Genomic DNA, 15,785 nt, shown 5'->3' with positions numbered 1-15,785 from the left:
ACATTTCAAATACACGGGGCTCAGAGGAACACCAGTTTTCACAAAAATGCAGTTCTGAAGGAGATCAGGTTTCCAAAACTCCATCCAAAGCATGCTGTCAATGCCCAGTAATTAGATTTGTTGGTCCGTCTTTACCTGCATGTATTTGAATCCTCTCTGAATTTTTTTTTTTTATTTTTTAGGTAAATCGTCATCGAAGAAATCATTCTCAGCATAACTTAACGCTTGCAGACATCATTAGTACACAGGACCACACGGTAAGCAATTTCTCTATAGAACTGATAAATCACTCTTCTTATTTTAAATGCTTATAATGTAAATGTTACACATGTTTTACTAAAGAATAAGTACATGAGGCTTTGGATACCTCAAGACATTAAGGGATTTGTGGGACTTTGATTAATCAATAAAAAGAATAAATTTTGAAGGTACAAAGCAATTTATAGAGCTTGACTTTGCTGATACAATTGTACTAGACTGATGTTTCATCGGTATTAATACTTGATACAAAGGAATGTGAGCATGTCATTGTCCTGTCTTTGCCCATATTAAGATGTTCTCAATATCAATTTTTAGAAATAAAAATTATCATGGCATTTAACAATTTTCCTTGACATTAAAAGAACCCAGGGGGAATACGAAGCATAGAGGTTTTCCTGTCAAAAGAAAATGAATATGCAAACACAAATTCATCAAAGAAACGTTGGTATCAGTGGTAGTTTTACCTACACAAACTTTTCAGGATTAGGTAGGTTCAGAAGCTTTGAATTCTAATTAAGAAAACTATAGAACCTATTTATGATATAGTAAAAATTACTTTTCCTTATAGTTTCTAATACTTTTAGCTCATGAAAGTCTTTTATTATTATTTAGAAACTCAAATATTACACATACATATGCTCATCTTTAATATTCTTCTAAAAATAAAATAAAGAACCCCAAACACAAAATGCCACACAATAATTCTACTTTCTTATTTCTATGCTAATTCTTCAGGGCATTTTGGGTCATTTTCTCAACCTCCCATATGTTGAAAAGGTGCAGGAAGGGCAGCAGCTTGATAAAAAATGATGATATTTAGTGAGACAGAAACACCAGAGTATATCATTAGGATATATTTGGTGTTATTTTTACTATAAAATCATCCATTTGCAGAAGGTATTGTAAAATGATCTTGAGCTATCTTGGAAATATTTTTTTGAAAACAAGGAGAACAGAAAAGGAGATATTAACAAATGTTAAACAAAAGGCATATAGCACCCCAAATAGAGGTTATAAAAATATTGGGGTCATCCTAGTAATCTTTTTATTTGTCTTTGTGGTAAAGTTGTTTTGTAATTCCATAAATGCCCTTTATACTTCTTACAGAGAAAACTGTGCACATAGTCAATTAATGAAGACCATGCTAATTTTTTTAAAGGGAGCACCTGTAGTAATTCAATTAAAGCAATATATATGAAAGTTACTTTGTTTAGCACTGAGAGGTCTCATGTGAACTGAAGATCTTGTATTTTTGAGCTGTTTAATTTAAATCAAATGGTGGATTTGAGCTATGTAATTTAAATCAGGATATTTATATGCCCAGCATTTGTTAGTGGATTTGCTATTCTAGCTCAAGACAATTATAAGGAAAATATGACTGAGCAGCAGCATTTTCATCTGGAAGCACATTCAATTTTTAACTTCGCAAAATGTAAGGACAGAGGTGATTTAGATCTGATGTTTAAAATCACATTTGCCTTTAGTTTTGGATTGGTTAAAATAACAGTTTGGGAAGGGTTGTTGGTAAACTCTGAAAGCATGAGATTTTGGGGTCTGGTTCAGAGAAGCAATAAACAGCTTGAATGGTTAGCCAATGCTCCTCCCAAATTCTGTTTCCAGATGGGTAAAAATATTAAAATAACCTTTCTCATATGTTACTGGACATCTCTGGCCCTGGCCAAGCACCACAAGTTTTATGCTATGAAAATGAAGAGTTAGAAGGGGAAGAAAAATATCGAAAGATGTAAAATAAGTTTGATTTAAAAAAAAAAAAAAAAAAGTAGGTGGAGATTGGGATTAAGTCTTATTTTAGCTGTAATAATTCATCCATCACTAGATAAATACTGACATGAATCTGCACAATAATCCCTACATACTTTCTCTCTGGGTTTTCTATGGCAATGATAAGCATGACAGGAATTTGCATGAGTTAAGTACAAATTATAGAAAATGGACACGCTAATCCTCATGTACGCATTTGAGATTGTCACCTAAATCGTTGCCCACAGACCTACAGACCTTTTCATATGTACAAACAGATATTTACGCAGCATATATTTAATTATATGCTGTATATGATCAACAGACAAAATCTAAGGACATAGTTAAACATATTACACTGTTAATATCGTGATATTTTGTATCATCACAATAACAGATATGTTTGATTAAAAAATCCTTATGTTGCATGTTAAAGCGTGTTTTATCGCTATTTAATGGTCTTGCAGATGGCAAAAGTCTATTGAAATTGTTATAAAATCTCCTTGTGACACAATTGACTATAAAGACCACGTGGTGTTTCTAATATCCAAGTCAGGCACTGACTCAGTAGTGTTTGAAAGGAAAACAAACCCTTTTTGAATCACAATTTTGCTTCTTTTCCCATTACTGACACAGTTGGGACATCCTTAGCTAATGAGACATGATGAGATGGCAGGTCAATGGGTTTGGCTGAAGACCAGTCATCTTGTTGTCTTTTGTTTTTTAATTTTTAAATATAAATTTACATAGCCAAAAATAACCCCTATCCCTAATTGTATATCACAGCTGTACAAAGGATGTTTCAGCAGATCATAGAGAACCAAGCGTCTGCAAGGGCCTCTGCCTTAAAAAAAGTGTTCAGAGATGTGGAGCAGCACAAATTAAGAGAGAAATGTAAACAAAAGAGCAAGCCTAGGACTTGCTTCTCATGTGCCAAAAATGAAGCACAATGTTGGTACCCTACAACCAGGTGTCTCAGATTTGTGCATACTGGCCAGGTCCTGAGCCCGTTCTGACACCACAGAAGAGGGACCAGGTTCCAGTAACAGTAATAGCAGAGTGTGGCATCTACAAAGGTGATGTCAGGTTGCTAATGTCACGTCCTCCTTGGTATAGGTAACATCTAAGGACTTTGCCTTTTTGGGGTTGTTTTGGAAAATGCACAACACAGCTTTGTTTTCTCTTGTTATAGTTCCCATTTCAGCTTGTGTGTCGAGAATTGAAAGAACAGCCCAGTCTGGTTTTCTGTGCCATACTATGAGATCATTTAGTTCAGCTGGAAACTTGAAGACAAGTTCTCCCTGCACATGGATGCACACACTCCAATGAAGCGTGATTTTTTTTTTTTTTTTTTTTTTTTTTTTAAGGTCTGGGAGGGCTGAGTTCCTCAATACCAAGGCTCATCCAAAAGGCAGCACAGCTTAAAAGCACGATGCATGTTAACATCTTGCATGAGCCTTGATTTGGTGTCAACTCAAAGCAAAATGTAGCACCTATAAAGGCAATGTAACTTTTTGTGTTGTACAGATATTTAATGTTTCTGTGACATTGGTTACTCCTAAACATGACTATCTTTAGAAGACAAGAATTGAGAAGCTTTTACAGGAGTATGATGTGTCCCTTACAGCTATCAATGAAACATGGACTCCTGCGACTCAATATATGAAATGATACCTTGACATAATTTACTTACAATATATTTTCAATTAACTAATTTTTCACTCACCTAGAAATTTTGCTTGCATTAAAATGAGTTTCTTCAAATTCAACAAACAATATTATTCTTTTTATTTTTTCAAGATTAATTCTGTGTACTAATTGCCCTTAATCATTGCAAATTTTCAAAAGAACTGACAGTATTGGAAAAAACAGGTGACTAAACTGAGAACTAGTGATAAAATGCTCCCACACTAGAATAGCTAGATGCAGACTCTTATGAATGTACTAAGTGGATTCCTTCATCTGAATTAATGATATGATTATGACATGTTCTTTTCTCTTTCTTGTAGGTAGTGGAGAAAGAAGGATATCTTCTAAAAGCTAAAATAGCAGATGGTGGCAAGAAATTAAGGTATTATCTGTAAATGTTACAGAACTTATCAGCTGCAAAATTCAGAGTTGATACATGTTTAAGTATTTATAGTTATTGCTGCTAATTGCCATTGTTTCAGTATTAAGCCAATGTAGGATTACAGCCCCAGAAACCAAGTGACAGCAGCCAACAGGCTCATTGCATGCAATGAGCATGTGTGATGGTTAGCCTCTATATTTTATATATATATACAAAATACATGTTTTAAGGACCAGGTTAAGGCACTAGGCAAAACAATAGTATATTTTCCAGTGGGTAAATTTTTGGTGCCGAGTATGTGCTTGAGGGGTCAAGGATGTGATGTAGGAACCCACCATGTGGTGATGCCAAGACAAGATTATCAAAAGTGGTCAGCACTTACTCACTTAGCCCAGTTTGTATTGAAAAGTAATGTGAATATTAGTGCTGCCTTTAATGGAAGGATTTGCTATGGCTTGCTGTATTTAAATGCCTGTAAAGGAGTAGCAGTGATGTGCCTGGCACTGTATGTTAACAATGAGAATGAGAGAATAATATGAAATACTACATTTTCTGCCTGCAGAAGGGAGCCAAGTAATAAGTTCTCATACCTATATAGTGCTAAACTATAAGAATCCTAGAAATGCTCGTTGACAAAGGTCACCTAGTCCAACCTCTCAGCTGAAGCAAGAACATTTTCAACACTTGATCAAGCCCGCTGCAGCTGGGTGCCATCCAAAACTGGTGTAACTTGCATTTTGGGAAAAGACATTGAAGTCAGGAAGAATACTTTGACAGTGGCAGAAATTTCTGCGGAATGTGCACGTGAACGTGCCCAGACGAGGAGGGTTTTACCTTCCCAGAGCACCGGGTGCCCGTAGCACAAAGCATCGCTGTGGCTTGGCCTCGCGTGCCGGCTCGCCATGAGCGCGGGGAGGAAGCAGCGTAGCTCGGCCATTTGTATTTTTAAATAGCCCTGAACAATATCGTATTTTTAAATAGCCTCAGAGATTGCGAGCACGGCTGAAGCTATAACGTGCTGCCATCAGGTGTCCGTTTGACAGAATGCAAATGCAGCCGCAGCGCTCGGGGCGACTTTTGCAGCCCCCATGAGTCGGGTCACACCCTACTGTTTCTTTCTCTTCCTCAATGTGTGTCCTTTTTTTTTTTTTTTTTTTTTTTCCCCCATTAACATGGCATAAAAAATGCAGTCCTATTTTTCTTCAGATGTACTAATCTCCTTCACAGAGAGTTTCTTTCACTGTTGGCTCTTGTTGGCCATATTTTATGGATGATCGTTAACTCATGCTGGGTGAAATCCTGCCCACCCTGAAGTGAGTGCAAGTTCCTCGGATAATGCCAGTGGCGTTAGGACTTCATCTGTAATATTGGTTATGCGCCTTAAGCTGACGACTGAAACATATTGAATAGGAAAGTCATTAATAGAAAAACTGCCTGTTGTTATGCCTGATGTGCAGTTTGATGGGATATTGAGTGCGGCAGAGCTTGGTGATGGATCTGGAAGTGAGCGTTGCGAAGAAGACCGACAGGCTTTTAAACTCAACAAAGCCAGGTTTTGCTAGAATTAAAAATGGAGTTAAGAATAACTAAATAGAGAAAACTCAAAAGAACTAGGGAAGACAGATGAGAGAGGAAAACAGCTCCTCCCTGGGCCCTCTGTGACCTTACAGGCACCTATCTCCTTTTTAACACACTACAGCATACATGTGAAACCGTCTGTTCGTCACAGGCATTTTTCAGGTTTGTTCTAAAATGTTCACGTTTGCAATTTGTGTTCACATAAAGCAAATAAATAGTGGGCTTGTGACGTGCGTAGTTTTGTAAATAGCAGATGTTATGACCCCCAAAATGGAGAGTCAAACTTGAAGATGTTGATCTAAAAATAGTTTTCTATCAGATCCATTTGTTTATGATTATGTGGTGGTTTGAAACATCGCGTTATATGTAATATAATAACATTTTCTTCTGAGTTGATTATTATGCTCTTCTGTGTCAGGGGACACTGTTTCATATATCCCTGTGCATTTTGGCTTCTCCCTGGCCCCAGCAGTTTGCCAGGTCTCAAGGGCTGTACCATGAACTCCTGATGTTTAATGGTTACTTAGACCTCTCTCAGATATCATTCTTATCTTCCTTGTTCACCTGTAAACTTTTAATTTAAGGAAAGGAGAAAGTATTTCTGACATTTCAAAATAGACCCCCTGCTGAGCTCTGTATAGTGAGAGAGAAATTACATTTTCCTTCTTGGTTCCATTTTAAGTATTAGTTACCAGAAGGGCACCAGTTATTTTGGGTCCTTAAATATATGTGAACTTTAAGCATGTGTGAATAATCCCACTATTTTCCTCTGGTTAAGGCACCATGATGGAAAAGGAACACAGATAGGCTTCAAAATATGAATGAGGAGAAGGAAGGCCTTCAAGCCTCGTTAGGCCACATTCAGGTGTAATAAAGATGGTGCAACTCCATCAATATTGGTGGAAGTGCATTGATGATATTGACTTCAGACCGTTTTTGTTTCTGATGGGAAATAATTAAAACCCAAGTCTATATATAGAGTATCTTTTACCTCCTGCTTGCATGCCTTGCTATATTTAAAAAAAAAATATATTTTATTTTTAAGGAAAAACTGGTCCACGTCCTGGATTGTTCTCACTGCTAGGAAAATGGAATTCTACAAAGAATCCAAGCAGCCAGCGCTGGCCAACCTGGTAGGCAATCAACCATCCAACATACTCAGCTTCCTTGCAACTGTTATTTCAGTATAAAAAGTTTGGTGTTTACATAAGATAAATTCAGACTGAGCTGGCAACCTTCAAAGGTTTGAGAGCAGCTGAAGGAAAGTGCCTTGATAAACTTTTAATCAGATGTAGTGTATGAGAAGAAATAGGACTTAGCATGTCCTTTATTAAGAGGTACATTTTGAGAGTAATGGCAAAGGGAGACAAATGGTGAGTGACTATCCAGTAATGTGAAGGTAACACTTTAAATTAAGGTGCCATTTATAAATGCTTTATTCTTATTTATGAAAATGATCACTAAATGCAGCCACTTCCTCAAATAATGTATTATAAAGTATGTTATAAAATGCATTAGTAATAAATGCGTAACAGATGATGCGATGAGAATCTGTTGCAAAGGATATTGTGAGATGTAAATTGTATTAAACCATGTATGTGCATCTTTAATACATGAATTTAAGTTGTTATCTACCATCCTATAAAGTGGCTTATACATTAATAAATAATAATAAATTATTTATAAATGGCACCTTAATATAGGGTGTTACCAAAGCAGAAAACATTACAAGTTAGCAAAGTGATTTTTTATCGTAGTATAAATGTGACATCTACCATATCCTGCTAACCTTCCTGAATATTTCTATGACTCCATCTAATGCAGCTAATGCAATTTCTGTAGCCTGTAGTTACTACAAAGTGAAATTTGCAGTACCTTTTTATTGTGCCCCAAGGAAAACGACCGATCTTAGTCTTCAGAGATGTGACAGCTACGTTGCGCAAGCAATAATGGCATGTATCCCTTCAGTGCTAGTTACTGCCGAGTTTGAGCCTACGAACCTGAATGTGGGCAACAAAAGGGGAATTTGGGAAATGTGTGACACTCTGGGCAGCCAAGGGACAGATTTGACAAAGCCCTGTTGTGAAAGGCTCTCAAGGCCTGATCAAACCTGCCAAATCTCATTGGCGTGATGGGTGGCCACAAAGGTGCTCTCTTTGGCAGGAGTCACAAACAATAAGCTATTTTTTTTTTCCTGTGGCAGGTGATACAAATCTTTTCTTCCATCTATTCTTGATCTACCAATGCCACCTGCCCTAAAATCAGCTTTAAAGGACATCTTTTCATGCCTTACTTTTCTGGAAAGAAGGTGAAGGTTGTAGCAAAAATTAAAATAATAGATGAAACAATAAAAGTAAGAGAAGGGTGAAATCTGGCACTTTCTGCTTGTGTTTGTGCTAGTACAGATAGAAAATACCTCTTTTCTGCAGCCATGAAAACAGTATAGATTTAATGAACGTTTTTCAGAATTATCTGTTTTTCTTAAAGTTGAATTTATATTATTTAAAAAAATAATTTCAGGTGAACTTATCAGAAATAATATTATAATTTACTGGCTTGCACTTCTATCTGCTACTTCTTCTTCCCTCTCTTTGCAAGCCCTCACCCAAATCCTGGGAGATAAATGGACTACTGGAAATTCAACATGCAGGAGATGTGATTTTTGTTCTGAGACTCCTCCACATCCTCATAAACTCTTTAAGGATTTAGATACTAAAGTAGACCTGCCTGGAGAATGGGATTTTGGCCCAGATCTCTGTTGAACTAAAAAAATTAAGGTGTATTATGAGAAGGGACCTTCTGAGGAGTCAGTCCCTTTCCTTGAAGTCTCAGTCATCACCAGTGTTTACAGTTGGCAAGATTACACCTACTGCCTGCTGTGTTAGGAAGAATACAGACATATTGATCCCATATTTTGCTCATTATGGGGGAAAAAAAATAAAAGTGAAAGGTGGGGGTATTTTTTAAATTCTGTGTTAGATCTTAACACTGAGTCTGTCAACTCAACGTTCACTAGGGCAGAAAAAGTTGATAAAGTTATGTTTTCTCTCTGTTGCATATAATTTATGTGAAATGGTAAATAAACATTGGATAAAGCTAGAAAACAACAAGACCTGTCAGTATTCAAAATCTTATAACCCAATTTCTTAAACCCAAATTTCACACATCAAAAAAAGCTAAACTGGCATGTTGATCTCATCAGATAAGGGAAATGCAGTGCTTATTTCCTTTGTAAGTCATTTAAGCAGATATAATTTTGATAGTGGAAAGGGAATAATACAAAAAGGATTCATTAGAAATCATTCGTTTACTGATTTTACTTTTTTATCCAGCTGTAGTTTACTTAGGAAAAAACAGGAGCTCAACCATTAATTAAATAATGCAATAGAGTCAATGTTCATTCACGATAGTATGACTTATAACAAAGGGTTTTTATTGTTAGCAGGAAAATGATGTGACTTAACAAAAAGATTAATGTTCCGTTGTATTATAAAGCTATTAATTCATTAATTATTAACTATTAAATAGAGTATAGGAAGTGAAAATTTAGAATAAGACAGCATCTTTATAAGAGGAATGATATTTCACAATAAAGGCAACAAGAGAGAGGGAAATGCAAGCACATTCTAATCATACCTCTTTTTCTGATGATAGGATAATATTTAGAGGTGATTTAAAGTTGTATTTACCGAAAATCTTTAGTGTCATTGTAATGCAAAGAACTAGAAACAGCTAAAAGGAGGTTTTGTTTTTCCTCTGTATGATTGTAGATGTAGGACTCGCTGTAACAACTTTCCTATTGATTTGCATGGAGAAGACTGGGATCCATAGCTTTCTGGTGAGGCTAGTGACAATATCTGGTATTATTATTAGCAATAGTTAGAGCACAACAATTAAAGCACACAGAGGAGAGATTCAGAAAACGAGCTTGTTTACAAATATTACTGAAAATGCAAGTTTACATCCCATGTAGCTAAATAATTATCTTTTGTTGCTGCCTTGATCATTTGTGGTCATGCTTTAGATATATATATATATTTAGCATTCATATGAATATAACTTTTTATTTTAAATTAAGGACATGGTGAGCTAAAGGGATCACAGCTCCATTCCTTCTTACCCTTGTTAAATTCTATTATCAGTTGATCTTTCTGACCAAGAAAAAAGTAGTCTGTTTATTCCCTGAGATAGTTTACTCAACAGAGGTTATTTTAACCTCAGGTTATTAGCCCATCTGCAAAGTAATTTAGTGAGTGAAAATGCTGCTGAAATCCATATTCATGTTTAGGAAGATTTCACTGTAGCAGACACTTGTATCAATTTACAGCGTAACCCCCCTCCAACAAGACTGATATAACATAATTGCTTTGACTGCAAAACACAGAGCAAGGACGCTGAGTGCTCAGGCTTTCCCAGTAACCTTAACTTACTCTCTTGAAGTGTCTCTGGGTAAACGCTTAAACTGGGAAGCAAACTATGCAACAGAACTATGTTTAGGCCAGAATGAATTTCTAGGCAATTTTCCTGGGGTCCCTATGGATTTAAGCAGGGGTTCCCATTGTGTGGAGCTCCCCAGGTGCAGAAGAAGGGCTGATTGTGCACGATGGACAATTTGAGGCTTGATGGATCTGATGGTTTTGCTTCGTACACTATTCCATATCCACGAGTCTCATATGGTGTTCATGGACCTCTCGTATCCACGTGGGCAGAATTGCAAAATTCTGCAGAAGAGAAGTTTTCCAGTTGATTATTTTATATAGCAGAAGGGTGTTCATCCTTCCAACACCATGAGCTTGCATCCCATCTTTTCTGGAAAAGGAGATGCACACACTTATAATTCTGCTTCTTATGAAATAAAAGCTGTAAACAAATTCTAGTTTATTGCAACAACAAAATGAAACCGTGTGTGCACTGGGTGCACAGAGGAGTCCAAGTTCTGCTGCTGCATATATTTTTGTGCAATCGTAGAAATTAGAGATGGTAAAATCCTGCAGAGTTCGCTATTCCATCTTCCTGCAAAACTTTCCATTGTTTTTTTCCTTACTTCAGTGTGGAATGCCATGGCAGTCTTCCTGGAGAAAATATTCTGTAGCCCAGTTGCCTTCACTATCAAGAAACTATTTCCCGTTTCTTTGCCTACATTTTAATCTCTTATTTTAATCTCATTACGTCTTTTCAAAATGTCTCAACTATTTTCTGCTGGTGGAATAAAGCTGCCTGTCTTTTTTTAAAGTATTTTCAGGCTCAGACTATCCTTTTGGGTAATTTTTTCAAAGAAAGGAAGGTGACCCACTCTGATGTGGCTGTGTTCACGATGGGTTAACAGAGCTGCCAGCTCTGTGTGGTGCAGACTGGTCTTTCCACCGAGTCCTGGGGAGAAAACTTGCCTGGGGTATCTCCTGGCCAAGGAGAGTGATCTAGTCAGAGGAGGCACTATAGCCCTATTTCTAAAAGTATAGTACTGGAATTAATTTTTTTTCCCCACTTGAAAATTTCTCTGTACTAATAGGTTGGTGTTTGTCTAGATTTTTTTCAACTTTTGTCACTTTTGCCATGCAAATATTAAGTGATTGAATTTCACAACTTGATTTTACAAAGATGTATCAGTACTGCAGTTTTGATCTGCTATTAAAAATTCAGAGAGGTTAAGTTCTTGTCAGAGTCTAGGCAGGAAGTCTGAGGCAGAATTGAGGGGAAAAAATCCAAACCCTGCTCTTCCAGTGGTTTAGCCACAAGAACATCTTTCTGTTTTGAACAGCATATTTCTCGTGTGTATATATAAAAAAAAAAAAAGACAGACACACAGAACTGTCAGTTTTAGAAGAGCTGAACCATGGTGGTTTTATGGTTTGGTAAATGGAGAAAATAATTACAACTCCAGTACTGGAGACTCTGGTTGCAAATTACTTGACGAGGATACCTTACTCTGCTCCTTTTAACCTAAATAAGTCCTTTTCTACCCCTCTCAAAAGCACTCTGGAGAACACACACTTTTTTTTTTTTTTTTTTTATAAAAAACCTTTAATAACAACATTCAGAGAAATTCAGTGAGCAATCTTTGGAAAGTTGATTGTGTGGTTGATGCTGAACTGGCCATGTTAACTTCTATTAAGTCTCTCTTCTTTATCACCAATGTAATTTTTCAAGGTAAAATGGCTTAAGAACAACAGAGAAAAAAAGATGCATCAAGGTGATTAATTACTTTATGTGGCTATTACTCCCTATCTTACCCAAAAGGGACTTATTAAAGCTTTGTACTGTTAACAGTAGTATTTTTATTGTCTGGGATGTGCAGTAACCTAATCTACAAAGGCTACTCTACACTACCTGGGCTTTGCCAGAACTGCTGCACAGGCAGAGTCCCTGGAGAAGGAGCTTAGATGGCAAATGAGGATTATTGTGCTTTTACACCAACTCCCAGCAACGTAAATGATACAGGCAAACAAATCTGCTCTTTGAATTATTTGCATCCATACGGAGGAGCTGGGAAGGCAGAGCTGTGTCACTCCGGGATGCACGGACTGACACTGCGACACAACAAACTGTGTGGAGCTTCCCTAGTGTTGAGCTCTTTCGGGGTGTCACATGTGCCCTCGAAGCCTTTTTTGTTAGGAACTAGAAATGATAATTTGTTTGGAGAGAGGAGATAGCTTGTCTTACAGATACGATGTATGTTCTTGTCTAATTTCTGTCCTTTCCAGCTGCATCAGTTGAAATTTGCATTTAGAAAACCCACAAAATTTTACCTGTAAACCCCACGGCTTTTCAAGAGGTTTTGCAAAGTAAGCATATAAAATACCCAGTCAATGTGTATGCATTCGTGTTCTGATCTATTTATGTTATATTAAACTGGTTTCTTTTTAAACCAGCTAATTATTTTTTAAATTATGCATGTAGTACAAGAACCTTATTTCTGAGCTAAGACACCTGAGGAGTGGTTATTTGATAATGCCAGGCAATAATGAACTCTTTTCAGTAATATCAGCAGCTGTGCTACAACAATCTGTCACCTGAACTTGATCTGTTCTTGTTTTACCTGATACCTGTCCCTGTTTGTGAAAAATCAGGCCATATTCATGGTTGACTTTTTTTTTTTTTTTTTTTTCTCCCCAGAAACCAGGATATAAACCTGAGTGTGTGGATTTGTGTGGTGCTCGCATTGAGTGGACCTCAGAGAAATCCAGCAGAAAGAATGTCTTCCAGGTAAGAGGCAATCAATGCATGCATTTCATTGCTCATTTGAGTATAAACTCTGTTAAGAGGTAGGTTTTATTTCCTTGATTTTAATAACTAGAGACTGATTGAATGCAGCATTTTTTTCTTACCAATACAGGAATGTTACATTTTATCAAGCATCAGTTTACTGTTTTTCTAAGAGAAGGATTTCTGATGAGTGAGTCTCCTAAACACTTGAGAACCTGTTGATTTATTGATTAATGCTCTATATTCAATTTGTTTTAAAACTTAGTAGGTAATTGTTTTGGGTTCAGGCCTAGAATCTTGACCTAAAGGACTTCCATAAACACAACTTCTTCAAACTGCTTATACAAGCATTGCTCCAACACAGTGTGGTTACTCTGTTTGTTTTTATTGCTGTTCAGGGTCCTCAGACGGTGATGACCCAGGTTTGTTTCTGGAAGGGGAGGGGAGGATTTCAAAAGCTTGACTCTGTCAAGGCCAGCATAGAAGGACGTGTATTTCTCATAGGACTATGCTTCATTGATGGAAAATAATATTATTTAATTACTTAATCTAAATCCCGTTGAATAGAAAGGGAGGATCAAGGCCCAACAAGATGAAAGGATGAGAAAAGCGTTACTGCAAGGTTAACATTCCAAGATCTAGGGGCTAAAATAGTTTATTGCAACATCTTCAGGTTTTGGACATAATCCAGCTCCCATGAATATCCGTAGAAAGGGGTATTTTTTTTTGTTTCACTGAAAGTTGCATCAAACCACATCAAAATATTATTCTCTATGAACAGACTTTTTCCCAGAGTTCTGAAGTTAAGAATTTTTAACAATACAAACAATAAAGGGAGGAGAGATGCAGAAGGGAACATGTTAGGGTCAAGATACTGTTAGTTACCAGATAGTCCTTTGGCATCATCACCGATGAAACATGCTGGAGGAACCAACTGTGCCCGGGTCTGGAGTTTAAGGAAAAAAACCCACCACACACACAAAAACCCCTAAGGGACAATACGTGGCTTCTTGAAAAGAAATCTCTTCGGGTCAACTGAGTGTTACAGAGACTTTTTCAAGGTTTATTTTTCTAGACATCTTTCTAAAGTGCATGCAATATTTAGAAATATTCCTCCTCTTCAAGACAGTGAGACTTATGCTTCTATACCCCCCACATCCTTCAGGTTGTCTTGAGACAACACTTGGAGCTTTGTCATTTCCTAGGTATTTTTAGAATAAATATTTTGGTTTTGCTGTCAATCTTCAGCTTTTTCGCTTGGAATGTGATTAAGTATAACCTTAGCCTTCACTCCTGCAATCCCCTGAGCACACTGACAGGTCTTCTGAGCTTCTAGGGTTTATTTCCCATTTTGCAGTAAGCAAAATTTCTGTTTGGAAATGCATATCGGAGTGGTGATTCATTGCAGCTAATACATTTCCAATGTAAAGACAACTGAAGCTCTGTTATTGATTTACCAAACCGGTTGTATGAAGACGTTGCAATGCATTTTCTTCTCACTTCTGTTAGCATGAGGTGAAACTCCACTGAATCAGAATAATGTGAGAAAGGAAACTCATGCACTACTGCTTGAACCCATTAAAACGTGTCTTCATCAAGCCAATAAGTGAGTGGGAGAGACATTAAGAAGTAGAAGCATGGGAGGAAGGACATATGTTAAGACACATTTTGAAAAGGGATGGAGCATTGTTTAGACAGAGAGCTACAAGAAGATTATGCCAGATGGTAAGAGCGAAAGAGGAGAAGGCTTTGGCATCAGTAGTGGTGACATTTTGGGAAAGGAAAGGACTGAACGAGACTGGTGCTACATGAGCAGATAGAGTGGGAAGGGGACTAGAGAGAGAGTGAAGATTTATGAGATAGTCTGGAGAGAATCCAAGGCGAGTTCGAAAGCGGAGAGGTCAGTTTGTACCTGGATACTGAATATTTCAGGAAACGCTTCTGATGATCTAGTTATCCCTTAGTGGGTGGGAATAAGATTGATAATGTATGTTTACTTATTCATAGATTTGTTCAAGTAAAAACAACATCGGTGATATTTTTAAGTATTTTTTTTTCTTTTTGTGACCTAAATATAGAGGCATCACATTTCTATTTGATTAAATACATTAGCTGCCTGACTCTGAAACGATCAGAAATAAGTGTGATTATATCTTCAAAGCGTGGCAACAAAGCATAGTTGGTGGGTTTTTGTTTCATTACTTTCTGAATAATAAAACATTCTTTTCTGATTCAAACAGAGCAATGGTTGCTTTCTGCTGATGTGTTGTACTATAGGTAGATGCAGAATTTTGAGTTTTCTTTAGCCTGGGTGTTCAATTTGAGTACGTGAATTATAGATTAGAAATAGAAAATTACTATTGAGATTTTGATTTGAAGGAAATCTTGAATTTTAAAATCTAAGCATATGACAGTTAATGGATGGTAACAAGAAGATGGAGTATAGGGGTATCATAAAGAAAACTAATTGGAAACATGATCGATGCAGGGGGAAAAAAAAAAAAAAAGATTAAATGGTAAGTAAATGATATTCAGGCAGGAAGATTTGGGTTTCTGGTCTTGATCATGAGGTTTTCAGCAGTGTTACTCCAGTCATTTTAATTGAGCTACTCTGTTTAACAGGATAAGTCTGATCTGTCTCTCACACTATCCAATTTGTGCATACAATCTATTTCTGTTCTTGATGAACATGTTACGTGGGTTTTTCCTCAAATTTTCTTAATAGTAACTGAAAATATGCACATCTTATAAAAGGTAACCTTCTGATTTTCCTTCATTTATTTTATTGATGATATAGTTAGCACCAAGGAAAAGAACTGGTTAGAAACAGCTTCACAAGATGAATGTAGCAGTTTGCAGTGAGATACCGTGCTGTTTGTTCTCGTTGGCTGAATGACGCGATACACTAGGT

General features: G+C 36.8%; 1 protein-coding gene across 1 annotated transcript in view; it reads left to right on the top strand.

Annotated features, from left to right (window-relative positions):
• Window positions 1–15,785, top strand: part of ARHGAP15 (Rho GTPase activating protein 15) — a 312,620-nt gene that overhangs the window by 28,473 nt on the left and 268,362 nt on the right. The window contains exons 2-5 of the mRNA XM_074910919.1: window positions 183–257; window positions 4,032–4,093; window positions 6,717–6,804; window positions 12,785–12,874. Of these exons, the coding sequence (XP_074767020.1) occupies window positions 183–257; window positions 4,032–4,093; window positions 6,717–6,804; window positions 12,785–12,874 (315 nt within the window). The remainder of the gene's footprint in view (window positions 1–182; window positions 258–4,031; window positions 4,094–6,716; window positions 6,805–12,784; window positions 12,875–15,785) is intronic.

The sequence above is a fragment of the Athene noctua genome, chromosome 7 (assembly GCF_965140245.1).
Source record: "Athene noctua chromosome 7, bAthNoc1.hap1.1, whole genome shotgun sequence".
Lineage (NCBI taxonomy): Eukaryota > Metazoa > Chordata > Aves > Strigiformes > Strigidae > Athene > Athene noctua.
This window is presented reverse-complemented; position numbering and strand designations above follow the sequence as displayed.